This window comes from Mizuhopecten yessoensis, unplaced genomic scaffold (assembly GCF_002113885.1).
Source record: "Mizuhopecten yessoensis strain PY_sf001 unplaced genomic scaffold, ASM211388v2 scaffold10089, whole genome shotgun sequence".
In the NCBI taxonomy this organism is placed as follows: domain Eukaryota; kingdom Metazoa; phylum Mollusca; class Bivalvia; order Pectinida; family Pectinidae; genus Mizuhopecten; species Mizuhopecten yessoensis.
The window spans coordinates 261,496-288,738 of NW_018408373.1; the positions used below are offsets into that span (position 1 = coordinate 261,496).

A 27,243-nucleotide genomic window follows, 5' to 3' on the forward strand; every position below is an offset into this window, starting at 1 on the left:
ATGTATACATTCTTGGAGGGGAAGCTTGTAACTTGATAACATTCGATAGTTAAAGCAATTTCACTGCTCATTAACATAGTCATGTCAAATGATCCTTCAAAGGCCAGCTAATGCGCACACTGATTAAATAAAATTCATGCTCCGTTTATATCTTAAAGGGATAAATGTTTGACAATTCTATATATATATATACACTGAATTTCTCCATGTATTATAAGCAGCTTTGTCACAGTACAGAGGAGGAGATTTTTCACCAAGACGAGGGAAAAAGTTGTTTTCTAAAATCGGACCAAGTGGTTATCAGTATCACATATGTACTATGACTACAAACATCTAAAAATACTGATAAACTGAACAGTGTAATTTTGTATGTTTCAGGCCGGGTTTGAAGGGTTGATCTGTTCTGTTGTTGACGTTGTGCAGGGCATTCCAGAGATTGACTTCGTCTTCCGATTTCGAATACTTTTTATTTCAAAGGCAGAGAGCTTGCTCCTGCGATATAACCATCCAAGATGAACATCGACTTCAGTGATCCCGATTTCCAGTATCTTGCGGTAGATCGTAAGAAATTGTTGAAAGAGCAGACGGCTCCATTTGACGGCAAAAAGAACTGCTGGGTACCCGATCCGAAGGAAGGATTCGCAGCCGCAGAAATCCAGTCCTCAAAGGGTGAAGAAATCACAGTGAAGATCACTGCCGACAATTCTGTATGTATTACCTTTAAATATACCAATTAATACCAATAAAAAAATACAATTATATATCAATTTACAGCATTGTACCAATATACAAAAAATACTTTATGTATCAATATATATAAATAGCCATTATAAATAACATGCAATATGCTGTGCGCTGATTTACGACGAAATATTAATATGGAGATATTGTCATTATAGTAGTGTATCGTTATGACTAGTATAGGAAAAAATATTATACCACTTCGTTTTGCATATAAATCTGCAATTATACACATAGAACTATACATATAAATTAACAATAATATTATTAATACAAAATCACCTTTTTCCAATATGTAAACACCACCATAGTTACAAAAAACTAACTTTATCCTCCAATTATCAGTAAGTCTAAGAAATATTGATATACCTCTTATATCTGTATGTTTGTAAAAGGAAATCAATGTCAAACGGAACGTAAAGCACATTTAATTCTATCTTTGATTATTATTTCGAATGAAAAAGCTAGCTTCACAAATAAATATGACTGGTGAAATGGGTAATTCCTGAAGATACATTTTCTCCAAAAAAAACGTCATGTGTCGAGTATCCTTCATTTGCTTTATTAATTGGCTTAAAATGTCATCAGTTGTGATATATTTTAGTAGGTGATGAAATGGATTCTGTATGAGACTAGAACATTTATTAAAAGTTGTAATTGTTTGTCAACAGACCAGGACCGTGAAGAAGGATGACATTCAGCAAATGAACCCACCTAAGTTCGAGAAACTCGAGGATATGGCCAACATGACCTACCTCAACGAAGCCTCGGTATTGCACAACTTGAGAGCCAGATACACCTGTGGTATGATCTACGTGAGTACTATCAACTATTTCACACACTTGCTAACCATAAAGCAAATATCCAAGTAACGCACACATCCCAGAAAGGTACAAGTCAGACCAATAAACGAATATGATCAGATCTTATAAAGACTGAAGATATATCAACGTAAGTCTAGCAACGAGCACCGTAGGAATAAACTGTCCGATTGAAATTATTGAATCGTTCGATACATCAGTAAACTAGTAGTACAATGTCAAGGTCGCCCCCCAGGAATTCGATAGGATAAAACAATCTCAAGGTCATGCAGACCAAACGTGGATACGATGTCGGTAAAGAGTCACATGAGTGTATATTTTAGTATAGAACAGCAATCCGAGAAATACAGCTGTGCAGTTAAAGCAACCCACGCATAATTCCTGTAGTGTCCCACATATTATACCTGTTCTCATTACCCCGTGGGGAACCCCACTTCCCGTAAACTGCTAACCAAATATGGGTATCCCGTGGAGTCTAAAAATAAATACAGGCGCTGTAACATGACTCGCTGACGTCAGCGATGCCTTATTGGTATGTACATATACTTCCCATCTCTATCTTATACCCATCTTGTATATAGACAACCGATAGGTTCCAGTCGAAATGTTTTCCGTCAGCTAGCATGCCGTGTCAGCCCCTGCGAACAGCCATGGCCTGCTATCTGATAACCAGTCGTTTACTTATCTTGGGATACTTTCTGGAATTCTCATTGATGCTTTTAATCTTTATAAAACTAAAGTAAAGATTTTTTTTTCTGCTATAATTTCAAAACCACTCTAGTCACTTTGGACTTTGACCATACCATCACTGGAACTTCAATTAATGAATAAATAAAACAAATAAAACAAACTCAAATAGCCCTGTCCTGTTTGATTATAATGTTTATGTACTAATACTCAATCAGTCATACTCGCTGAATCCTGTGTTGATTAAAGCTGTATTTGTTTTGAAAAAGACAGATAAATATGCCCACTTATCTGATGTAATGGGATTAGTACTGGTTATTGTGGGCGGCCCGAATTGCTGGCGAAATCTGTCTGAAGTCATCGCTCTCGGCCCTACTGTACACAATTACACCTTATCACTCATTAGTGTTACTTAATAGTTCATGTACTAATTAACTATCTTATCTTTGATACACGGTTTAACCTGTTTACTTTGTAGAATAAAAATAGCTCGTCCGAATGTACGCTATATTATCTGGCTATGTAATGTGAACAAGTCTCGTTGCTATTGTTTCCATGTAGTTAAAATGAAGCTGATTTGTTTACTGTTTGTAGTCATTTCTGTCGAAGAACACGTAATTAACATTTATTAAAGTAGATTTAATGTATTTACAAAAATTATAAATCAAGTTTATCAACTTCCATGAATCACTCTGGTGACTAAGATATTGCCACTCATATAGTTATTTGATCATGTTGATGAGATGTGAATTGTGTGGATATCCATTGAGATGTTGCGTTCCATTATACAGACATACTCTGGACTTTTCTGTATCGCGGTCAACCCCTACAGACGTCTGCCCATCTACACTGACAGCGTCATCTCTAAGTACAGAGGAAAGAGGAAGACTGAGATCCCTCCCCATCTGTTCTCTGTTGCTGACAATGCCTACCAGAACATGGTAACAGGTACGCATCCTACAACCACTGACATGTACATCATAGTACACGTACAATCAAATTATGATCAATATTAAATGATAAAAATGTCTAATTTCATACAGTCAGCTTATATAATTAGTTATGTTGTGCTCATACAATGTTTTTTATGTAAAAGAAAGGAATCCTTTAAACTGATGACAAGAAATGCGACTTTATAGCTCAGTAAAAATGTACGATAGTTAAAGAATAAATATACATATGTAATATATTATCTATGTAAAGACCACTCCTTTATAGTTTGATAACAGGGGTATATATATATATTGCTTCGTTATTTACAGATCGTGAAAACCAGTCCTGTTTGATCACGTGAGTTTTTTAGCTTTATTAATGTAATAAGTGTTAAGGAATCAACATTTATAAATTAACACCAAACACTTTCGGGAACTGTTTATAAATAAGAATGAAAACCCTTTTTTGGAGGGGGGGGGGGGGGTAAAAGTTAAAATGACATGTTTTCAAAGATTCTTACTTATTTGATAAAAATTACCCAGAACTTTAAAGTTGCAGCGGATTTGGGTGTATGAGAGTTATCTACCCTTGGTCTTCACAATCCTCAGCACTTGAGTACGCGTACCGTCTTATAGTGAAATACGGTAAATAAAAGTCACATCTAAACAACATGAAAGTAGGTGATCGTCTAATATACTAAAATATAGTTTACACGAAACCAAGTTGTAGTTCATTTCGAAACATCTCGTCATATAGATTGTAGATATGTCTTTATACACACACACTACTACCATACTGAATGCAGTGATAAGGATTAAGGATACAAAAGGGGAGGTAATATTTCTCTACAGTGTTCACATGCATATATTTTCTTTTTACCCAACATTTACCTAGCGGAGAATCTGGTGCGGGTAAAACAGAAAGCACCAAGAAGGTGATAAAGTACTTTGCAATAGTAGCAGCCAATCTTAAAAAACAGAAAGAGGAGCCTGTCGCGACCGCGACCACGAGAGTAAGTGTCTTGGTGGATGCTTAAATCCAAAGATGCTTGTAGATATAGAAAATACTGCTTGATACAACAAGACACGTTCACATCAGACATAGCTCGTCTAATAAATCACTATACATTATTGTATATAGACTGATGCTTAGTAGGCACTGAGGGTTGCCTCTTTTATCTTGTGTGAACGTGTTTTATTGCATATTTGCAACGTAAAACTTGCATAAAGTAAGTTTTATGGCACTAATGCCGGTACATTCCTGCTGGTTTCTACACGAGACCATTAACGAAAAGTAGTTGCTATATAACTTGATTGAAAAATGTTCTTATTTTCGTAAAGTAATCGCGAGGAATACGAAGAAACAAGCAGGAATGTATTGCTATGCTTTAAGTAGTCTTTACTATTTACTTAAGGTTATATAAAGCTTGATGTTCTATTTCGTACAATAGTGGCGAGTCTGGTGCTGGTAAGACTGAAAACACCAAAAAAGTAATCATGTACTTGGCTAAAGTAGCATGTGCCACTAAAAAGAAGACCGACGAAGAGGAAGCTGATAAGAAGGTAGTTTAGGTTATCTTAATTGAGTGCGCATGACCGGAGCAATTCCAAACAAACAAGGGAACCAACACCTTTGCCTATTTGTTTGCTGCATTCCTTGGTGATCATGAAATATTGAAATTGAAAAGTAAAACTTGGCAAGTATTATCTGCCATTCTTAAGCAAATCAATGGTAATATCTTTTTTAAATATTATAGAATATTTCTTGATTTTATATATAAATCATAATAACGACAGTGAAGTTGCTTGTCCCTCAAATCACAAAACAATCCTCTTTACACGTATTATTACCACCTTACCTATATTTTTTTCTATAGTTAATAGATAGTACTCTCATCCAAACCCTCCTAAACATACCTTCCTTGTAACGAAGAGAAAACAATGTTTTTTGAACACTAATATTCCTTCTCCAAGCATGGTGTGAAGCTAAAATAAGTTGAATATCAGTCAACACATTTTAAATTTGAGTGAACCAATACCTATACAAGCTTCTTCACTGTTGAAAGCAAATGAAGGTCATGCTCACACAAAAGATAAACCTTGGTACGCCACTGGTACCTGAAGACTCCGTGTGACACCGAGTGAAATCCTCACAACCTGGAGAGCCTTTCCATACCCAAACAATTCAAACTCTCCACTAACTCCTAAAACCAACCAACGTTTGATTCTAATTTTGTCCTAATCAGTTTCATTTTCAGTGCACATGTTAAATATCTATTGAATTATTATGACCATAACATATACCTTTGATATGTTTCACATATATATGCTATATATTTAGTTATGATCTAATATAATATATAATGCATCACTGGTACTTATGCTCTATATAATGTTTACATTGTGATAACTATTTTGTGCTTGTAATTTTCGCGATGAGCTTTACTGCATATATGTACTTTGACAGTAAATTAAGTTATCAAAACTATCCATTTGTTTCCGAAAATAATTGAACAGATGTCAATTAATGAATAAATTTAAAACAATATTTGTTATTTTCTTTTCTCCCTCCCTTTACAAAAAAAAATCCACTCCTCCATGTCCTCCCAAAACAATTTCCAAACCATATAGGAGGGAAGTCTTGAAGACCAGATTATCCAGGCTAACCCTGTGCTAGAGGCTTATGGTAACGCCAAGACCACCCGTAATAACAATTCATCTCGATTCGTAAGTATTACCATCAGCAGCAGAAGAAGCATCCCTGTGGACCCCGTTGCGGTTGAACGAATACCACCTGTTTGATCTCACAGACTCTTCTCCTTTCAAGATCCTGAACTCTACTGCCATCGAACTCCCGGCCCCTTCCCTCATCCTTTACAACCCGATAGCCGAGGACAAATATATCGTATTTTGGTATATCTGTCTCATATCTAACTCACTTATCTTATGTTAAAATCACCCTGTTTGAAATGGGCTGGCTAGATCACCGTTATACAGTGGAGGAAAATATGTTATTAACATATATAAAAACAAATTCTATTATTGCAACGATCATTTTTGTTGTGAATGATTTGCCTTAACTCTTTCGTGTATTCCACTGGTCATTTTGCCAGCTCATTTAACCCCTGTATGTTTTAGCAATTAAAATTGCTGAAACAAACATTTAGAATCACCGTAGGTTAGTGGACTTAGGTCTCTAACCTTAGTTAAGATTCCTCTGTGTTGATGTTTCACTCATCCTTCCTCCTCTGTTCACGTTCCTTCCAACCAACCTTTGGACTTTAGAGTAACCTCGAGGATCAAATCATTGAAGCTAATCCAGTACTGGAGGCTTTTGGTAATGCCAAGACTGTAAGAAATAACAACTCCTCTAGATTCGTAAGTACAGTGATATTGACATAAACGCCTGGTTTAGCGATTACTGTTTCAAGAGAACATTCAAATAATAATTTTGGATAGATTTAAATAGAAATAAAAAATTCTAATTAATTCGAACAAATATTTAACGTAATCAATAATATTTATTTTGAAATTAGCATTCAGGTTATTATAGTGTGATCTCAAGTCTGCATGTTCCTCTGCGTCTCATATCAGTGGTTAAAACCGTTCATTTAAAGTAAGATATTATTTGCTATATATCTATATAGCTGTGACCTTCTTTAAGACCACTGGTATGGGACGCACATCCAATCCCAAGTGTTCACATACATTTTCGAATTACAGAATCGATTGAGCTCACCTATAAGTGTGTTACTTTACAATACTGAAGAGTAACTCATGTTAATAATATAAATCTATATGTATACTGCATATTTTTATATATATATTGTGTTTGTAAAATGTGATGTAAATTTGGATGGAAGTGAAATCGCAGTTTCTATGAATATACAGTAAGACGAGTGTATTTGATTGAAGTCAAGAAATGTGGATGAATTACACTGTGATATTGTGTCTATAACGTCATATGAAATATTGAACCTTTTATTGTTTCTCTCCTCTAGGGTAAATTTATCCGTATTCACTTCGGCCCCACTGGCAAAATCGCCGGAGCTGATATCGAGACATGTAAGCAATTTAAGACAGTTTACAAAATGTTATATTTTTTTGGTTAACTAACGTATGCAATAAGGAATATAAATAATATATTGGTCACAAAAAGATATATTTTTTAATACTTACTATACAATGTAGATCTATTAACATTGGTTTGCTCATACCAATATATACCCAGTATTATTTTCTTAAAGAAGGCCTCTGTTGATTAATCTTTTCGTTTAACTTCAATACTTTTAGACTTGCTTGAGAAGTCCAGAGTAACATACCAGCAGTCTGCTGAGAGGAACTACCACATTTTCTACCAATTGTGCTCAAACGCCATTCCCGAGATCAATGGTAGGTATACGAACATTATTACAATATCGTAATCGAAACTTTGTCATTTTGTTTCTAAAACATGTGACAAATTAAGTCGAATAAAAACAGTCTCGACAGAACATACCACTATTTGATTCACCGCCATCGGTAACTGACATGTAATATGTTTTGCAGAAATAATGCTGCTCACCCCCGATTCCGGTCTCTATTCCTTCATCAACCAGGGTTGTTTGACTGTTGATAGTATTGATGACGTAGAGGAGCTCAAACTTTGTGATGTAAGTATATATTGATATGATACGCACCTTAATTTGGAAAACTACCAAAACATTTCCTCGTGAAACTAACCAATGCGTTAAGAACTGAATGGAGATGTCATTTATTAAAGCCATGCAATATATGTACATATTTTTACATATATATTTACTACCTTGCAGGAAGCTTTCGACATTCTCGGCTTCACAAAGGAAGAGAAGCATTCTATGTATAAGTGCACAGCATCCATCTTGCACATGGGTGAAATGAAGTTTAAACAGAGGCCCCGTGAGGAACAGGCTGAATCTGATGGAACTGCTGGTAAGTAAACATTTGAATCAGATATATAACTGACTGATATCTCGTGAACATTACATTATTATGATATACAAATGATTTTTTCTCAATAATTATATTAATAATTCACGTGTTATTTCTAACAGGAAGTAATACTAAAAGATATGTAGAATAAACACACAATTGACATTAAAGTGTATATTTGATACGAGTTTGGGATTTGTTTTACATTTTTTTGTGATTTTCTTTGACAGAGGCCGAGAAAGTTGCCTTCCTTTGCGGTATCAACGCCGGCGATCTCTTGAAAGCTTTGTTGAAACCTAAAGTAAAGGTCGGCACAGAAATGGTCACCAAGGGTCAGACTCTGAACCAGGTGAGCTGGGATTTTTAAGTATTACTGAAAAAGTATTAAATAAAGCTAATGCGTGGAACCTTGATCACTATTTGGTCGTTTTTCTGTGATATAACGCTTATTATTTATTGTTGACTTTTTATGTTAAACATATACCATTTATTAATTTCGCTATTTAAGGTCCTCAACTCCGTTGGTGCTTTGGCCAAGTCCCTGTACGATCGTATGTTCAACTGGTTGGTAAAGAGAGTCAACAAAACTCTTGACACCAAGGCCAAGAGGAACTACTACATCGGTGTACTTGATATCGCTGGTTTCGAAATCTTCGACTTCAACAGCTTCGAGCAGTTGTGCATCAACTACACCAACGAGAGACTGCAACAGTTCTTCAACCACCACATGTTCATCCTTGAACAGGAAGAGTACAAGAAGGAAGGAATTGTCTGGGAGTTTATTGATTTTGGTATGGATCTGCAGGCGTGTATCGACTTGATCGAGAAGGTAAGACTAGCTTATTAGCTAATTATATTAATTATTACCAATATATAGCAAGAACAATCCAGAATATCAATGTCAATGTAATATTTCTTTGTAAAATACACAGTAAATGCATGATTCCAAATTCAAATTTATTATTGTCAATCATATGAAACAAGCTTGACATAGTTTTTAATCAGTGACTTTCATCTTTGGCCATATGCAAACACTTTGTTATCAGGTATGTTGGTATATCATGTCGGTTAATTGTGTGTGATTGGTGATCTTGATATTTTTTAGCCTATGGGCATCTTGTCCATCCTTGAGGAAGAGTGCATGTTCCCCAAAGCTGACGACAAATCCCTCCAGGATAAGTTGTACTCGAACCACATGGGCAAGAACCGCATGTTCACCAAGCCCGGCAAGCCTACTAGGCCAAACCAGGGCATGGCTCACTTTGAGCTCCACCATTATGCCGGAAACGTGCCATACAGCATCACTGGATGGTTGGACAAAAACAAGGATCCCATCAACGAGAACGTTGTCACCCTCTTGGGTGCATCCAAGGAGCCTCTTGTGGCCGAGCTCTTTAAGGCTGCTGCTCCTGAAGGTAAGCAATGCTCGTCACTTCGTTTTGTATTGTGTTTGTATTCATCAATACTGAATCCAAGTATCATTATTGGACATCATGAGCCGTTCCCAGCGGATAATTGAAAAATAAAAACCCACAACAGCCTCAATTTGGTCGTTTTGCTGATTAGATTATATATTTATAAAAATAGTAGTTGAAATATAATTATCCTTAAGGAAAAACAACCTTTAACATTTGCAGAAGGTGCTGGCGGTGGTAAGAAGAAGAGGGGCAAGTCTGCTGCTTTCCAGACTATCTCTGCTGTCCACAGGGTACGCTCTATGCTTTCTTTTACTCACATGTTTTTTGTATATTTTGTAACTGCAGTCATGTATCATATTTAAGCAGATGAATACGAAACGTTGAAAGTCTATTTAGTTATTCTGAAAGATATTTAACATATTTTTCTTTCTTCGCATCATAGTTGCTTTCTTCTCATCGCTGTTCTGCAGCAGTAATCTAATTGTGACCTAATATGTAATAAAAATGTTTTTGATTTAAATACATAACAGTATTGCAATTCAGATCTCATCACTGTTCTTTTACTTTACACCACACGTGTGCCCTTACATGGGATTTCTCCACCCACCCTTCCTCATCATACCCATCCCTCACCTAATATACTATTCCAAAGGACAATCCTTCCCTACCTGCCTATTAATAATTTCTGATACTAACATATAACATATTTCATTATACTAAATCTTAGAAGAAAAGCGAATGCGCAATAGAATTCAAGCTTGTTTGAGTTGAAAACTAATTTAATTAATAAAGAACATATATCCATGGCATGAACATTTAAATTACTACACAGCTCATCTGTCTATCCTCTCATATATATACACTCTACCTTGTTATTAATGCATGCCATTAACCTTTTTAGTTTCTTATTCTATTCATTTTGTCCATTCCTGTGTATACTCAATTCATCATTAATTCGTCATTTACATGCGGTTTGCTTTTGTAGTTCATGTATATACTCATTGTTGCTATGTCAACTATTTTTGCTTTTAGGAGTCTCTGAACAAGCTTATGAAAAACTTGTACAGCACCCACCCTCACTTCGTGCGTTGCATCATTCCCAACGAATTGAAACAGCCAGGTAAATAATGACGTCATAAATCCCGTGAATGACGTCATAAGTCTTCGCACGGTGTGTTAGTACAGGTAACCCCGACATCTGTTCCAATCCTTCAAAGACCCGATCCCATATCCTACCAACACCTAATATACCATTGACGAACATATTAGCAACTAATTTATGTCTGTTTTGTTTGATAGAACTTCTTTTATCCTTTGTCATCATTTGTTTATTTTTCTTCAAATAATTTTTTTATCAAAATATATTTTCTTTAAAAAACCTTGATAGAATTCGAACCAACTCCTACTCACCTTTCAAAGCTGACATGACAAAGAATATGAGAAGTTCTTTAAACCCACTATCACACCTTCCCTATGTGTTTGATGATCCTTGCATCCTTTTTCCTTAGGAAAGTCTAAACAAATTGATGTGCAATCTGCGTAGAACCAATCCTCACTTTGTACGCTGTATTATCCCGAACTTAGAAAAGGAACCAGGTGAGCTTGTATCTGGTGTTCTTTGACGGTAGGTAATGAACACGGAAGGAAAGAAGATCCTGGATATTTCAAACTTTGATTTATGTTACAAACACACCTTCTCCACTCTCACCAATTCTGTGTTTTGCTAACCAGTTTTTCATTTGTGTTTTTTTCCAGCTTTTCAAAGTATGTCATATCTGAACTTTTTATAACAGATCTTTGAACCATTTAACATGAATCATAGTTTGAAAAAGTGTATTTTTGTTCTAATTGACAGATGTGTATATTTATTGCAGATCAAATGTAAGCGATAAAATTGTTGAATGAATAAGTATTTACAAAATATCTGGTAATGTTTCGAATGTTTACGGAAATATACGTGATATATATTACGTCGTGAGACCATCATGTAGCTATGATGAAGAAAAGGGCGTTTGTATTGACAATATGTTTCCCTCCCATAGGTCTTATTGATGCTGAGCTCGTACTTCACCAGCTCCAATGTAATGGTGTACTTGAAGGAATCCGTATCTGTAGGAAGGGATTCCCCAGCAGATTGATCTATTCTGAGTTCAAACAGAGGTAAATAGACAATAGCTGAGGATTACTTAACGTCAAAGCTATGAACAAATAACCAATGAAAGAAAAAGGAAACATCAATGAAGTGTAACTTAATCTTTATATAAACTACAATTTGAATGTATTTTCCCCTGTCACAATGCTAACGCAATATTGTGTCACGTTCTTCTATAACAGATACAGTATCCTGGCCCCCAATGCTATCCCTCAAGGATTCGTTGATGGCAAGACCGTGTCAGAAAAGATCCTTACCGGTCTTCAGATGGATCCCGCCGAGTACCGTCTTGGTACCACCAAGGTGTTCTTCAAGGCCGGTGTCCTCGGTAACCTTGAGGAGATGCGTGACGAACGTTTGTCAAAGATCATCTCCATGTTCCAGGCCCACATCCGTGGTTACCTCATCCGTAAGGCTTACAAAAAGCTCCAGGACCAGAGGTACGAAATAGTGTGATCATTTACATTTGTTTTCCTACGCATTTCATTGATAAGATGATTACACGCAGTATTGATAAATCAATTAAATAGAACACCATCTGAAATGTGTTATTGGTAAACTATTTCCAAGTACGATGTTATCGTCATTGTCACTTGACAAGATATGTTTTCATTGTAGAATTGGTCTCTCCGTGATCCAGCGTAACATCAGGAAATGGTTGGTTCTCCGTAACTGGCAATGGTGGAAACTTTACGCCAAGGTCAAGCCTCTTCTCAGCATCGCCCGTCAAGAGGACGAGATGAAGGAACAATTGAAACAGATGGACAAAGTTAAGGAAGATCTTGCCAAGAGCGAACGCATCAAGAAGGAACTTGAGGAGCAAAATGTTACCCTTTTGGAACAGAAGAACGACCTCTTCCTTCAGCTTCAGACCATTGAGGACTCCATGGGCGATAAGGAGGACCAGGTTGAGAAACTTATCATGCAGAAAGCTGACTTCGAGGCTCAGCTCAAGGAACTCGAGGAACGTCTCTTGGACGAAGAAGATGCCGCTGCTGATCTTGAGGGCATCAAGAAGAAAATGGAACAAGACAACCAAAATCTTAAAAAGGATATTGGAGATCTTGAGAACACCCTCCAGAAGGCCGAGCAGGACAAAGCCCACAAGGACAATCAAATATCCACCCTTCAGGGAGAGATGGCCCAGCAAGATGAACAGATCGGCAAACTCAACAAGGAAAGGAAAGCTCTTGAAGAGGCCAACAAGAAGACGGGCGATGCTCTCCAGGCTGAGGAGGACAAGTGCAATCACCTAAACAAATTGAAGGCCAAACTTGAACAGACCCTTGATGAGGTGAATAGTCCAAATTTATGTAAAATCAATAATACTATAAATTGTAAACTGATTTTGAAGTTCAAGATAAATAGATTGATTTGGTTTGAAATGTGATAAGGTGATACATGGTGTTTGCAAGCCTTACTTTTGTAAATTATGCTTTGAAGTGAATCGTAAAGTGATATCAAATTGGTTTACAGCTCGAGGATAACCTTGAGCGCGAGAAAAAGGTCCGTGGTGATGTTGAGAAGGCCAAGCGTAAGGTTGAGCAGGACCTTAAGTCTACCCAGGAGACAGTTGAGGATCTTGAACGTGTCAAGAGGGAGCTTGAGGAGAACGTAAGGAGGTAAGCAGTCGATGCCTTAATATACTTACTTAGCATTTGTCAGCTTAATAGAGATCAATCAGTTAAACGACTATTTTCTACTACATAATGTTTAATTCAATGAATCGCTGACCACGTATTCCTGTATTTGTTAATAGGAAGGAAACTGAGATCAGCACATTGAGCTCCAAGCTCGAGGACGAACAGAACCTTGTCGCCCAACTCCAGAGAAAGATCAAGGAACTCCAGGTAAGTTATGTTTCATTCCATTTTCTCGAGACATGCAAGAAAACGTCTTTTCCTTACTCGGTTGATTGATAGCATCTTATTTACGAACGTCTTTTGTCTGTCTGACTTGAATTTAGTTAAGTCTGTAAGTTAACTACTCAATGCATTTTTTTTCTAAGACATGTACGTTGTTCTTCGTTAGGTTTATGAAATCATGCGGAATTCCTAGAGTTGTAATTATCATAATATAAAGATTGCACATCGTGGTAATTGAAATTTGTGGAATGCGGAAGAGGGCAGAGCGAAGAGCTTGTGTTCATTTGCTATAAAAGGGAAGGCACTTCTAACCGACCAATCACGGCTCTGTGTGTAACGGGATAGCAGTGCATGGGTGTATTGTATAGAAATATTCTTAGCGCAAGAGATAAGCAACTTAATGCACATTCCAACAGTCTGTACTGTGTCTTCTGTCTATCTACATCATAGCTGATCTAAACATACGGTATTTTATCACGATATAATCTCAGCCTGCCCTCGCCCTGGCCTCTATCTAAATAAGACAATAGGAGTTGAACTACTGTTCACATATACGATTTCGCAGCGGTAACACATGAGATGACTGGTTGTGTATATCCTCATTCGTTAGGTGTTGTAGACACCACTAGGTAGCTTCTCAGCCGGTAGTCATGGAGACAGAATAGATCTTACCACCTCAGCACATACCTGGTTGATGAGCATCGTCCTTTAAAGGCCGACGGTGTGTTTCATCTTTCAGTCGTGTCGTTTCTTAGCTTCCATCCACACGTAGGGCATAGTCTGTTGGAGGTTGTTGGGGTGTTTCGTGTTTATACAGGAAGTGTGCTTTCAATGTCAAGGAACTTGGGCTACTATCTGATCTTCTACACGGGATCGTAAACAAGACTTGGCTGTTTTCACTTTGACTTTCATCTGGGAGTTAAGAGGTCTTGGCTATTGGACATAGGCATTGTTTGTCTCTGGATCTTTGTGATACTTGAAGTGAGATTAGACCTTCCGGATTTATTTCGCTTGACTTTTCTTCTAACTAATTGAGCAATATGTCTCAGGAAGGGGAACAACTTAAAATAGAATTTTCGAGTCTAGTTGAGACGGGTAAGGCTGAGAGCCCCCAACCTCCATCACTAGACACCCCATCACCGCAATCGGCTACAGTTACTGAAGTGAAATCACAGGTTAAAGCATCATCAAACCCTGTTCCTAGATCAGAAACTGCTCCGTCTGAAAACAAGAAAACAACAACAAAGAAATCAACAACTACTACATCGACTAAATCCTCATCTGGTTATAGTGATTACTTAGGAGATTTCAGTAGGACTTACAGAGGAGTTAGCCCTGCTGTTATAGAAAGCATTGCCACACATCCAGTTTTGTTTTCTCGTGCCTATCAATATGAACCGAGAGCAACAAGAATAAGTGCTAGGAGTAAGCGAGTTATACGGGAGGCATCGGATCTAGGTCATACCTCTCCGGGCCTAAAGGGTCTTCTCGAAGTACAGTATCAACATTTTCCAATTATGGCTCCTGTATCTGCGATATATTGCTTAACGTATTTGCTCTATGTGTTACGGTTGGCTTTTCGCTCACTATGCTACTGGTGCAACTGCAACCACTTAGATACATTGATAGCAATGCCATCGCTTACTCTATGCTCAGGATGTGATAATACGTAAATGGAATGTCGTAAAGGTAAATTAAATGTACTTCTATATGTATAATGCCTTAACTATAATGCCTTAACTATACACATATTTAGCCGGGTTTTTTTCGATTATTTTTTTTGTTTTTATTTTGCTTTCAATTTTGTAAATGACGTATTTAACGAAAAATGTTTGCAACACGTTTAGCGCCTTATTCACATGATAACTTGAAGCTGTAATGTGCTATGCTCTAACCTACATAATAAAATGCCTGCATATGGAATTCGCTTTCATTGTATGTATTAGTCAACTGAATGCCCTCTAGTTTTTCTAAGGCATCTGGTTTATCTATCTATTTATACCGTCCCTAGTATGTTCCACAGAACACCAGACCCAAGTAATTCAATCCAGCACGGCAGTCTGATAAGGTGTCTGTAAAACCAATGTAAACCAAAATTTAAACAGTTTCATCTTCTGTGGTAGAAGTCTGTGAGAGCAACGCGTTATCTGTCTGTGTGCAATGCGTCATATGATTTTCACAGCGATGTTCAGACGTGCTTCACTCTGTCTGACTCATAGCGGAAGTATGCACTCACTAAGGTGCTCTTTACATACCGACCAATCAGAGATTTAAGAGGCGATGATCTGCCAGTTCCCGTCATAGCTATCTCAACTCTTCCGCGTTCAAGTAGTGTTCGTTTTCCTCTGTTGTTGTTCCCCCATGTTATCTTTCCTGTTGTCCTGAAGTTCTGTAGTCACCTAGGTGTAAATAAGGGAACCTGTTTTCGTATTGAAATACTTGGACATTCTTACAATCATGGCTGTTGCAACATTTCAGGCCAGAATCGAGGAGTTAGAGGAAGAACTTGAAGCCGAAAGGAACGCCAGGGCTAAGGTGAGACACTTGTTTGTAGAATTTTTAATTTACTATAATTGATATAATGGTTTAGAACGAAACATTCTGTAAAATAGGTCTTACGTACTTGGCATAACTTGGTATCTATATATAGAATATGTTGTAGATAAGTTGGCAGCAGCTGTTTGCAACGATACGGTGTTTAGGGATCTTATGTTACTTTGATGGGATATTCTTATCTTTATCTCCTGCCTAGATGCTAAAAGGGTAATTCTACGTAGAAACACTAGACTGAATTTGCCGTACCGCAGCCATTCATTAACCAACATAATGTTTCAGAGAATCTTTTGACTACTACCAAATAAAAGTACTTAGTACTTTCAGTATGATTGAAATGGCTAAAGGAAACACTCATATAAATACATATGTTTTAAACATCCTGTTGTGAATTAACAGGTTGAGAAGCAGCGCGCTGAACTTAACCGTGAGTTGGAAGAGCTCGGCGAGCGTCTTGATGAGGCTGGCGGTGCCACATCTGCCCAGGTAAGCATCCATTTTTATGATATAAAAACAACATTTGAATGAAAGTTTATTGTATAAAAAACAATATTCTAAGAACTGGATAATGTGAATAAATCGATTACAAATAGACTATTTAATTATGTTTAACCAACTGTTTATCTGTTTTCGTCTTCTCTGGTTGTCATAATATATTATTTTTTTTAAAATTAACTCATCAACAGATTGACCTCAACAAAAAGAGGGAGGCTGAACTTCTTAAGATCCGTCGTGATCTTGAGGAAGCTTCTCTCCAGCATGAGGCTCAAATCTCTGCCCTCCGCAAGAAGCACCAGGATGCCGCCAACGAGATGGCCGACCAGGTTGATCAACTCCAGAAGGTCAAGTCCAAGTAAGTCATCTGAACTAATTGTGAATCATTTGTTCAAAAATGTATTTTATCAGTGAAAAATTTCAATAACTCAAAGAATCAAAATCATAATATTATAAAGATTGAAATTGATGTCGACACATGTCGTATTTTAAATATTATGTGACGGTTTATAGGCATAACTGATAAAAACCTGTGTATAAGAATTAAAACTTACTGTAATGCAATTAATATCAAGTGTTAAGATATTTAAAATAAATATAATCATAAAAAACTTCCAGGCTCGAGAAGGACAAGAAAGATATTAAGCGCGAAATGGATGACCTCGAGACTCAGTTGATTCACAACTCGAAAAACAAGGTACCATGCCTGGTTATGACCAAGCATTTCACGAGGACACAAAATGCGCTCGGCGCATGTCCTCTTCGACTCCTTCCAACCACGTTGTCCTTACCGAGCATGTATCGAACAGGACTTGTCCTATCAGAAGATTATATATATCCATAGTTTGTCCTTCCTTTACTCCGTTTGTGTACATGATGAACTCCTATCCTCAGAGACTTTCCGAAAGGAGATATTCCACCCTCAGAGAGCATTGATATGCAGATAATCTACACTCTAATGTTGTATACCTTCCCGTGTTATATTATGCATTGTCCCGTTAAACCCTTTACAGGTCTGAGAAAGAAAAGCAACAGCTGAGAAGCGAAAATGAGGATTTACAAGCTCAAATCCAACACATTTCTAAGAATAAGGTAGACGAGGAGTCATTCTGAAATATGCATGTGCCATAAAAAATTACATAGTAGCTGCATGAAATCCAGCTTATTCCTAAAAGAACTATATATTATTTGCCCAGGTACTTCATATTATTGAAAGGCATTACATGTTGAACAAAAATCACTGCCACGTGTTTGGAGACCGCAGACTAGCTATTATTCGAAATACATGTTTCCAAATTTTTGGATGAAATGCATGAGTGAAGAAAGAAAACAAACACTATTCTTTTAATTACTTGCATGTAACGTTTTAATCACATTAACCAGATCTGAAAAGGACAAACGAGACTTGATGGTAGAATGTGAGGACTTGCTTATGTGTTTGGAACAGGCCGAAAGGGCTAGGGTAAAACAGTGAGATATTTTAACATAAACAGGATGTGCTATTTAACAGGAAGTTAACACTCTGAAGTGAAGAAGAACAAACTCATAACGAGTGAATGCTAATAAAATAACAGATTCACCATTTGAAATTAAAAACGTAATATATTTACCTCTATCTGCTTAAATTCTAATGCACATTTAACTCATTATATTTTCTTTATTTGTTTTATATATTTGTATCAATAATACACTTTGTTCAAAAAACAGATAACATTTGTATATTGTATCAAACAAAAATATAACTTATTTTATCAATAACAAAGGCATGATTATTCACATCAATATTTTACTAACAGATCCATATTTCAAATACTAATGCTTTTCACTGTAAAAGATTGTTTGCTAACCAATCGGAAAACATCTGTTACTGATGCTATTGAATAAAACCAATTATATGACCACGATGTTTAAGTGATAATAACTTGTTATACAATATAGCTCGGCATTATATTAAAGTACCTTTTCATTTATTAATGTCAAATAATTCAAGATTAAAGAGCCATTCCATACATGAGGTAACGTCTTAATCATTTGTTATCAAACGTTAACTAACCATCCATACATTGTACGGCTGTAATAACTCAACAGTTCATTTTTACCGTGCTGACAAATTAAATCTAGTTAAATAATATATATATATATACATATATATTGCACCTTCTCAATTTCCACCGTTGACTTGTATTACAGGGATGCTCCGAGAAGGTCATGAAGCAGTTTGAATCCCAGGTTGCCGATTTCAACGCCAGACTCGAGGACAGCCAGAGGTCCATCAACGAGCTCCAGAGCCAGAAGAGTCGTCTCCAGGCTGAGAACTCTGATCTCAGCAGACAGCTCGAGGACGCCGAACACCGTGTCAGTGTACTTTCTAAGGAAAAGTCTCAGCTCGGCTCTCAGCTTGAGGACGCCCGTCGCAGTCTTGAGGACGAAACCAGGGTATGTACTTTGTGTTTCTCTCATACACCACCTATGAAGATAAACCAATAGTAATTACAAATTTCTGACAAGTATGTGTTCTGTAATTTGTAATCCAAACCAATGTGCTTTTTGTCGTTTAGGCCCGATCCAAGCTCCAGAACGAACTCCGCAACATGCACGCCGATATGGATGCTCTCCGTGAACAGCTTGAGGAAGAACAGGAATCCAAATCTGATGTCCAGCGCCAGCTTTCAAAGGCCAACAACGAGATCCAGCAATGGAGGTCCAAATTCGAGAGCGAGGGTGCTAACCGCACTGAGGAGCTCGAGGACCAGAAGTAAGTTTTACACAATAAATAAGTGTACTCATAACAAAGGTTTTACATATTTGAGTTATCAAAATATCAAGTTGTGATTAACAAATCTAATAACAATATGATGAACTTGCGTGTAAGTTTGATTATAAATATAATCTGAATTTGCAATCAAATTAAGCATTGATTTAGTAAATGGCTCAAGTGTCAGAAAATATTGTATAGTGCAAAACTTAACAATTTTGTAACTATTTATTACAGGCGCAAGCTTCTGTCTAAGCTCAATGAGGCTGAACAGAATATGGAGGCTGCCAACGCCAAATGCAGCGCCTTGGACAAGGCCAAGTCTCGTATGCAACAGGAATTGGAAGATCTCTCCATTGAAGTCGACAGGGTAAGTGTTCTTAACAATAGTATACATAATAGTAGTCTTCAAATTTACTTTCGATTACCTGTTTTATTGTGTACTGAGTAACCTTCTCACTACAATATTGAAATAATTCTATACTAGACAATGTCTTATTTTTAAAGGCCAATGCCAACGCCAACCAGATGGAAAAGAAACAGCGTGCATTCGATAAGACCACCGCTGAATGGCAGGCCAAGGTCAACAGCCTGCAGTCCGAGCTCGAGAACGCCCAGAAGGAATCTCGCGGCTACTCAGCCGAGTTGTACAGGATCAAGGCTAGCATCGAGGAATACCAGGACAGCATTGGCGCACTCAGGAGGGAGAACAAGAACTTGGCTGGTGAGGATAAAACAGCATAACCCTATTCTGTACTGTAGTTAACGTTTGTACCAATACGTAGAATACATTTGAAATATAAGTTAATAGTTGTATTCAAACTGCAATTTACAATAACATATTGTAACATGGAATCATTTCTAGATTTTAATACGCATATTGTTTTGTAGATGAAATCCACGACCTTACCGATCAGCTCTCCGAGGGAGGCCGATCCACACACGAGCTTGACAAAGCCCGTAGGAGGCTCGAGATGGAAAAAGAGGAACTCCAGGCCGCTCTTGAAGAGGCTGAGGGTGCTCTTGAACAGGAGGAAGCCAAGGTCATGCGTGCACAGCTTGAAATCGCCACCGTCCGTAATGAGATCGACAAACGTATCCAGGAGAAGGAAGAGGAATTCGACAACACCCGGTAAACGAAATAACATTGTACATGATGTTTTGATATCCTTTTTTTTTTCGTCTTAGGTATAATAAAATAAAAGAGTAATATGAAAATTCATGACAAAGAATTAGAACTAGTTCTTATTCAATATATTTGCTTTGCAGTCGCAACCACCAACGTGCCCTTGAATCCATGCAAGCCAGTTTGGAGGCTGAGGCCAAGGGTAAATCTGATGCCATGAGGATCAAGAAGAAGCTTGAACAGGACATCAATGAGCTCGAGGTTGCTCTCGATGCTTCCAACAGGGGCAAGGCCGAGATGGAGAAGACTGTCAAGAGATACCAGCAACAGATCAGGGTAAATATATCATTCTGGTATAACATCAAATGTCCCGCTTCATAAATAATGTGGTGAAGTTATATTTTTCAATAGAATCTTTTTATTAACAATTCTTCGATGCAAAACCATTTCAGAAATTTAAATTGATTGTTATTGAATGACAATATTTCCTTATCAAAACATTTTACATTTATAGGAGATGCAGACATCCATTGAGGAAGAACAGAGACAGCGTGATGAGGCTCGTGAGTCATACACCATGGCTGAGAGAAGATGCACTCTTATGTCTGGTGAGGTCGAGGAGCTTAGATCTGCCTTGGAACAGGCCGAGAGGGCCCGCAAGGGATCTGACAATGAGCTTGCTGATGCCAACGACCGTGTCAATGAACTCACATCTCAAGTTTCATCTGTCCAGGGCCAGAAGAGAAAACTTGAGGGTGATATCAATGCCATGCAGACCGACCTCGATGAGATGCACGGCGAGTTGAAGGGTGCTGATGAGAGATGCAAGAAGGCTATGGCTGATGCCGCTCGTCTTGCTGATGAGCTTCGCGGCGAACAAGATCACAGCAGCCAGGTGGAAAAAGGACGCAAGAACTTGGAGAGCCAGGTCAAAGAATTCCAGATTCGTTTGGATGAAGCTGAGGCTTCCTCACTCAAGGGAGGTAAGAAGATGATCCAGAAACTGGAATCCAGAGTACATGAGCTTGAGGCTGAACTTGACAACGAACAACGCCGCCACGCTGAGACCCAGAAGAACATGCGCAAGGCCGACCGCCGTCTCAAAGAATTGGCCTTCCAGGCTGATGAGGACAGGAAGAACCAGGAACGTCTCCAGGAGCTCATTGACAAACTCAACGCTAAGATCAAGACATTCAAGCGCCAGGTCGAGGAAGCAGTAAGTATTTTATTTCCTTTTTAAAATATGTTTTGCTGTATCGATTGCCAGGTATCATTCAGACCGATGCGATGTGTATCTTATAATATAAAATCAATAGTTAAAAGAACTTCATGAAACTTTCATTTTTCTCTTTTGTCTTTTACAGGAAGAAATCGCCGCCATCAACTTGGCCAAATACCGCAAAGCCCAGCATGAGCTAGAGGAGGCTGAAGAACGCGCTGACACCGCCGACTCTACCCTCCAGAAGTTCCGCGCTAAGAGCCGTAGCTCCGTATCTGTCCAGCGATCCAGCGTATCCGTTAGCGCTGCTAACGTAAGTATTTGTTAAAATTAAGTTAATATTGATATTGGATTTGATACATGTAATGAGTATATGTAAAAAATCTTCTATGTTTTTTATCTATTGAAACGTTTACAAACATTTTTTTGTAAGATAATCGAACAAATCGATATATTAAAAAAAAAAGGTTTGTTTTGATGAAGAACGCACGTTTTTCAGTATATTACTAGATTTCTGTATATTTATCACAGCCGGGATTACTGAGTCCAAATGTTGGTCGAGGAATTAGTACTCAGAGAGAATCGTCATCTGCAAAATAGTTACATTACCACAATACAAATAGGAGGTAAACCAGACGTGTGACAGTTATTAGTTAGGAATAGCTAGAGAGGATGTGGTTCCGGTTCCCTTGCAGTAGACGATTTGGAGATATTTTGTTTGTAGATCTCCGTAGTGTATGACTTACTTCAACTACTTACTCACGTTTGAATCCTAGTTACTTATAATGACGTTAGTGCGAATTGATACTAAAGTTTTTAGTTTAGACATTAATGTTTTCCCTTCCCTGCAAATCTTACAGGCAGTCCATCATCATGTTGAATAAATACCGTAAGTTATTACAAGCGCCCGTGTGAACGTTCAGCCCTCCATTGCTATTGCGCTGTTGATGTCTGTTGGCTATATTTTATTGCTGTTGTTTTTCAGTAAACATCTAACGAAGTTTACAACAGATATTAGTAAAACACAATCAGTAAGTCAGTCGGCATGGGTCGAGTGAAGATCCCTCTATCTGTATTTGTTTTTTTTCTCGTGATCCTTTTGTATTTTTCGTGTTCATTTCCTCTTCCCCGAGATAGAAAAAATATAAAATAATTTAAGTTTTATCCTTTTCCAAAATGATGTTGATGACAAAAACAAAATATTTCCTCAAAAAGAAAAAAGAGAACCCAAACCCACTGCATGTACAGCGGAAAACTTTTGTTTGATATTATGAATAATCATCATAACCAAACATTAATTTCCAGAAAAAAACCCATTCTAAAATGACCCTAACCTACTGCCATCCTCACTTAACATACATCATCACATATCTAATCTACTGTCATTCGCCGCGTTAATCTTTGTCAGTCATTTCTGACTTCTTTTGGTTTTACCTGTATCATTGCATGGTTTACAGAATTACCTTACTTCATGTCCGAAGTTTCTCGCTTGAAAATGATAACTTAAAAGTATTAAAAAACTAGACCAAAAGTAAGATGTATTTCAATACTTTTTCTCGATATATTTCATGGGAGGAATGATAACATACACTTCAAATGACAAACAGCTCCATTGAAATTGGAAAAGCCCAATTACATTAAGTTCATTAATGTTCATCCTAACTCGTGTTTTGAGTTTCAGTGGTTTTGCATCCATTGTTTTTAAACGATGTTGTTATTTCAGGAACCCGTGTCCTTTAATGTGTCACAAACTTTAAATATGTGACATTTGAAATAAGATTTGTAAAGATTGCCTTAACCTTTTCTCTCAAATTCTCCAGGCTGATAAACATACATCTGAAACATTTTTCTACATTTCATTAATACGAATGTATTGTAAAAAGTTCATTCGATTAATTTAATTTATATTTTATTTCTTAATTTATCAATTTGTATCTATAGTACATAATTAATGAATATTCTGTATACTTATGGCTGTTTTCTGTCTCTTGTAGTCCCCTAGTTCGTACAGTTACCTTTCCCCTAGAACAAGAGGATCTTCGGTGATGAATTCATACCGTTCTGTAACACCGTCCAATGAGGGGGATGATGACGGATATTGACCAATCAAATGACTCCATGTGGATTGTGTTCAGAAGATGCCAGTTTTGCTTTGAATCCACATAGTAAAAGACAATGTTAAAATCACAAAACGTACAAACTGACCAAAGATACGGATGCTGCTGTTGTGTTTATCCAGTGTGTATTCAGCAAGCTAAGTGTGGATGAGCATATCTTCATTCTTCGACATAAAAAACATTTGTCAAGTATATTACAGGAAAAGGTCCCAATCAGGTAATCCGTCCACGACTAGAAAGATGCCTTACACAGTCTTGCAGGTGAAAAATTCCCTGGATGAATTTTTCGTTTGCTTGTGACTTGTGTCCCGATGTGTTTATATTTATTATTTATGAAATATTCAATAATATTTCTTCTCAGAGAGATTGATTGTAGTGTTACTTGTTAATAATATTATTATCATAAAACGATTTATCAGCTTTAAATTATTTATATGATATTATTATAAAATAAAATCATCTGGAGATAACCCCTTGTAGAGGGATGCTTAGATACTTTACTCAGATGATCCCTCATTGGACGAAAAAATGCATAGCGGAAACAACAAATATGTTTTATGTGTTTCTGTGTTGCGGTTTAATATGATGATGATGATGATGATGATGATGAACCTTAATAAAGCTCTTCTATGATGTAAATCTTTCTCTTGGTTTTCAATGCATAGATGGTTTATTGTTTTTTTGTGCAAACAGATGGACGAAATACAGTGTTTAACTATCTACAATGAAATCTGTATCTTCCTAGCCCTGAAAACAGTCTATTGAATACCAATATCACAGCCAGGGATTCACTGTAGATAGTAGCTGACGTGGCATTTGACGAAATAACAGGAATCATCTTTTCAATCAGAAGATGAAAGTTGGACATTTCATTTGTTCTTCAGTTTACATTATCAAGAATTACTATAAATATCCGTTCTAAAATTTCGTTCTATATTGAAATGCTTTAATGAAAGCCAATCATATATTTCGCAATCTGATTGAAAATGGTGAATATGCTCATTGACATTAGGTCGGTGGCCGATATGTTGAAAAAATGACATACCTCTTGACAAACAATAAAGAGAAAATCACCTACTGACAAGTATATGGAAACAAACATCTCAACGAGAAGGGAGTCAACTAGCACGTCCCATTTCAGCAAGTCAGTGTATACCACTTTTCAAAGACGAACATATTATAATTCGTAAAACGATATATAGATGGATATCAAAAACTACATGGAACATTACAGTGCTGTAATAAAACGTACTGGCATATCACAAATTTCATGGTACATATCAGTGCTGGTACTTCAAAAACTTTAAAGTACTTTATAAGAGTCCTGGTTTTTCACAACCTTTATAGTAAATTACAGTGCAATACAGTGCTGGTATTTCACAAATTTTATAGTACATAACAGTGCTTGTATTTTACAAACTTTATAGAACATTACTGTGCTGGTATTTCACAAACTTTATAGCACATTACAGTGCTCGTATTTCACAAACTTTATTGCACATTACAGTGCGGTTATTTCATAAACTTTATAGCACATTACAGTGCTCGTATTTCACAAACTTTATAGCACATTATAGTGCTGGTATCTCACACACTTTATAATACATTACAGTGCTGGTATCTCACACACTTTATAGCACATTACAGCGCGGGTATTTCACAAACGTTATAGCACATTATAGTGCTGGTATTTCACAAACGTTATAGCACATGACAGTTCTTGTATTCCATAAACTTTATAGTGCATTACTGTGCTAGTATTTCACAAACTTTATAGTACAATATAGTGAGGCATTTCAGAAACTATAAAGTACATTAGATATCGATATTGCTTACCTTACTGAGTGGTATACTATAATACATAGACCCACCTCTATGTAAGGTGTTTAGTTAACTTGGAGTGATAGTTATAACCAGGAATGTAAGACAAAAGAAACCATACACGATAACTAGATAGATTTATATTTTATATCACCTGTAAAATATGAACGAAGACAAACAGAATAACTCTTCAGTGGCTGTCTTATTTGCCGTCCTTAAATGACCATAGCTGTTGCTAGGACGTTAAACAATATTACACCAAAATAAAGTGTCTTATTTAGTAAAACATGTTTGCAACGAACTCTAGCGATCTAAGAACTAAGTTTGATAAAGAAAAAATGCCCTACGGAATGTCTTATGTTCTTGTGACATCCTTTGTGACGAAAGAAATTTAGTGGTCGCCGACGATCGACTCAGTCCAGTTCCCCTACAAATAGATGTGATAATCTAGTAAAGAATAGTGCAAACTAACTCTTACGTAAATGAAAATACGGGATGCAGTGACAGTTTAATTTTAGTTGGTCTGTTCCCATATAGGAACAGCAAGGCCATTCTTAACAATTTTTTGTTTGCTGTTTCCCGACCGATCCACTTAAAATGGAATCTACTGAAACGTTGTCTTATTTCTGATGAAAAAATGGACAGAAAACATCACTGAAAGTTAATGGGTTTTTTTTGTAAAGAAATCTGCTATTTCTGAAGAAAAAATAATAATTTGGAAAACTGAATAAAACAAACAAGTTTGTTTAAGGATGGCCCAATGTTGGTATGCATTTAGTTATACTGACGTAATGTTAGACTTTAAATCAGAAAACTGAATTCGGTCTTGCTGAAACAAACCGACTAGATGAGACATACACTTCATTTAAGTAAGCTCACTGGGCACTTAGAATATATCTTAAATTAACCGTTTCGGATAACAGTTTTCATGCTTCCAAAATAGTTAAAATACTTTTCCGTCGGGGGCTGCATACCAACTCTTACGTAAAGGAAAAAACGGGATGCAGTGACAGTTTAATATAAGTTGGTCTGTTCCCATATAGGAACAACAAGGCCATTCTTAACAAATTTTTGTTTGCTGTTTCCAGACCGACCCACTTAAAATGGAATCTACTGATATTTTGTTTTACTGCTGATGAAAAAATGGAGAGAAAACATCACTGAAAGTTAATGTTTTTTTTATAAAGACACCTGTTATTTCTGAAGAAAAAAAAAAGAATTTGGAAAACTGAATAAAACAAACAATTTTGTTTAAGGATGGCCCAATGTTGGTATGCATTTAGTTATACTGACGTAATGTTAGACTTTAAATCAGAAAACTGAATTCGGTCTTGCTGAAACAAACCGACTAGATGAGACATAAGTTGTGTGATGAACTTCATTTAAGTAAGCTCACTGGGCACTTAGAATATATCTTAAATTAACCGTTTCGGATAACAGTTTTCATGCTTCCAAAATAGTTAAAATACTTTTCCGTCGGGGGCTGCATACCAACTCTTACGTAAAGGAAAAAACGGGATGCAGTGACAGTTTAATATAAGTTGGTCTGTTCCCATATAGGAACAACAAGGCCATTCTTAACAAATTTTTG

General features: G+C 36.9%; 1 protein-coding gene across 12 annotated transcripts; it reads left to right on the top strand.

Annotated features, from left to right (window-relative positions):
* The first annotated feature begins 378 nt into the window (after nucleotides 1-378).
* On the top strand, nucleotides 379-24,470 carry LOC110459505 (myosin heavy chain, striated muscle). 12 transcript variants are annotated; one of them, XM_021511789.1, is made up of 34 exons: nucleotides 379-707; nucleotides 1,413-1,556; nucleotides 3,041-3,197; nucleotides 3,512-3,539; nucleotides 4,077-4,194; nucleotides 6,467-6,559; nucleotides 7,183-7,246; nucleotides 7,475-7,573; nucleotides 7,730-7,833; nucleotides 7,993-8,131; nucleotides 8,362-8,480; nucleotides 8,640-8,960; nucleotides 9,237-9,546; nucleotides 9,769-9,839; nucleotides 10,582-10,669; nucleotides 11,592-11,709; nucleotides 11,884-12,141; nucleotides 12,320-12,995; nucleotides 13,178-13,323; nucleotides 13,461-13,551; nucleotides 16,045-16,101; nucleotides 16,519-16,605; nucleotides 16,806-16,972; nucleotides 17,233-17,311; nucleotides 18,805-19,050; nucleotides 19,173-19,369; nucleotides 19,607-19,739; nucleotides 19,877-20,093; nucleotides 20,261-20,501; nucleotides 20,639-20,831; nucleotides 21,010-21,711; nucleotides 21,860-22,027; nucleotides 22,246-22,340; nucleotides 23,709-24,470. In XM_021511789.1, the coding sequence occupies exons 1-33, from the start codon at nucleotides 513-515 to the stop codon at nucleotides 22,312-22,314; spliced, it is 5,895 nt and encodes a 1,964-aa protein (XP_021367464.1). In that variant the 5' UTR covers nucleotides 379-512; the 3' UTR covers nucleotides 22,315-22,340; nucleotides 23,709-24,470. The 12 variants fall into 12 exon arrangements, with proteins under 12 accessions (XP_021367464.1, XP_021367471.1, XP_021367473.1 ...); XM_021511796.1 differs by lacking the exon at nucleotides 22,246-22,340 and adding an exon at nucleotides 22,575-22,603; XM_021511798.1 differs by lacking the exon at nucleotides 22,246-22,340 and adding an exon at nucleotides 22,700-22,745.
* Nucleotides 24,471-27,243: the final 2,773 nt, after the last annotated feature.

Coding starts and splice junctions, on each gene's coding strand:
- LOC110459505 (XM_021511789.1), top strand. CDS start 513: ATGAACATCGACTTCAGTGATCCCGATTTCCAGTATCTTGCGGTAGAT. Junction 13,324..13,460: donor CTTGAGGAGAACGTAAGGAG/GTAAGCAGTCGA, acceptor ATTTGTTAATAG/GAAGGAAACTGAGATCAGCA. Junction 16,973..17,232: donor CTCCAGAAGGTCAAGTCCAA/GTAAGTCATCTG, acceptor AAAAACTTCCAG/GCTCGAGAAGGACAAGAAAG.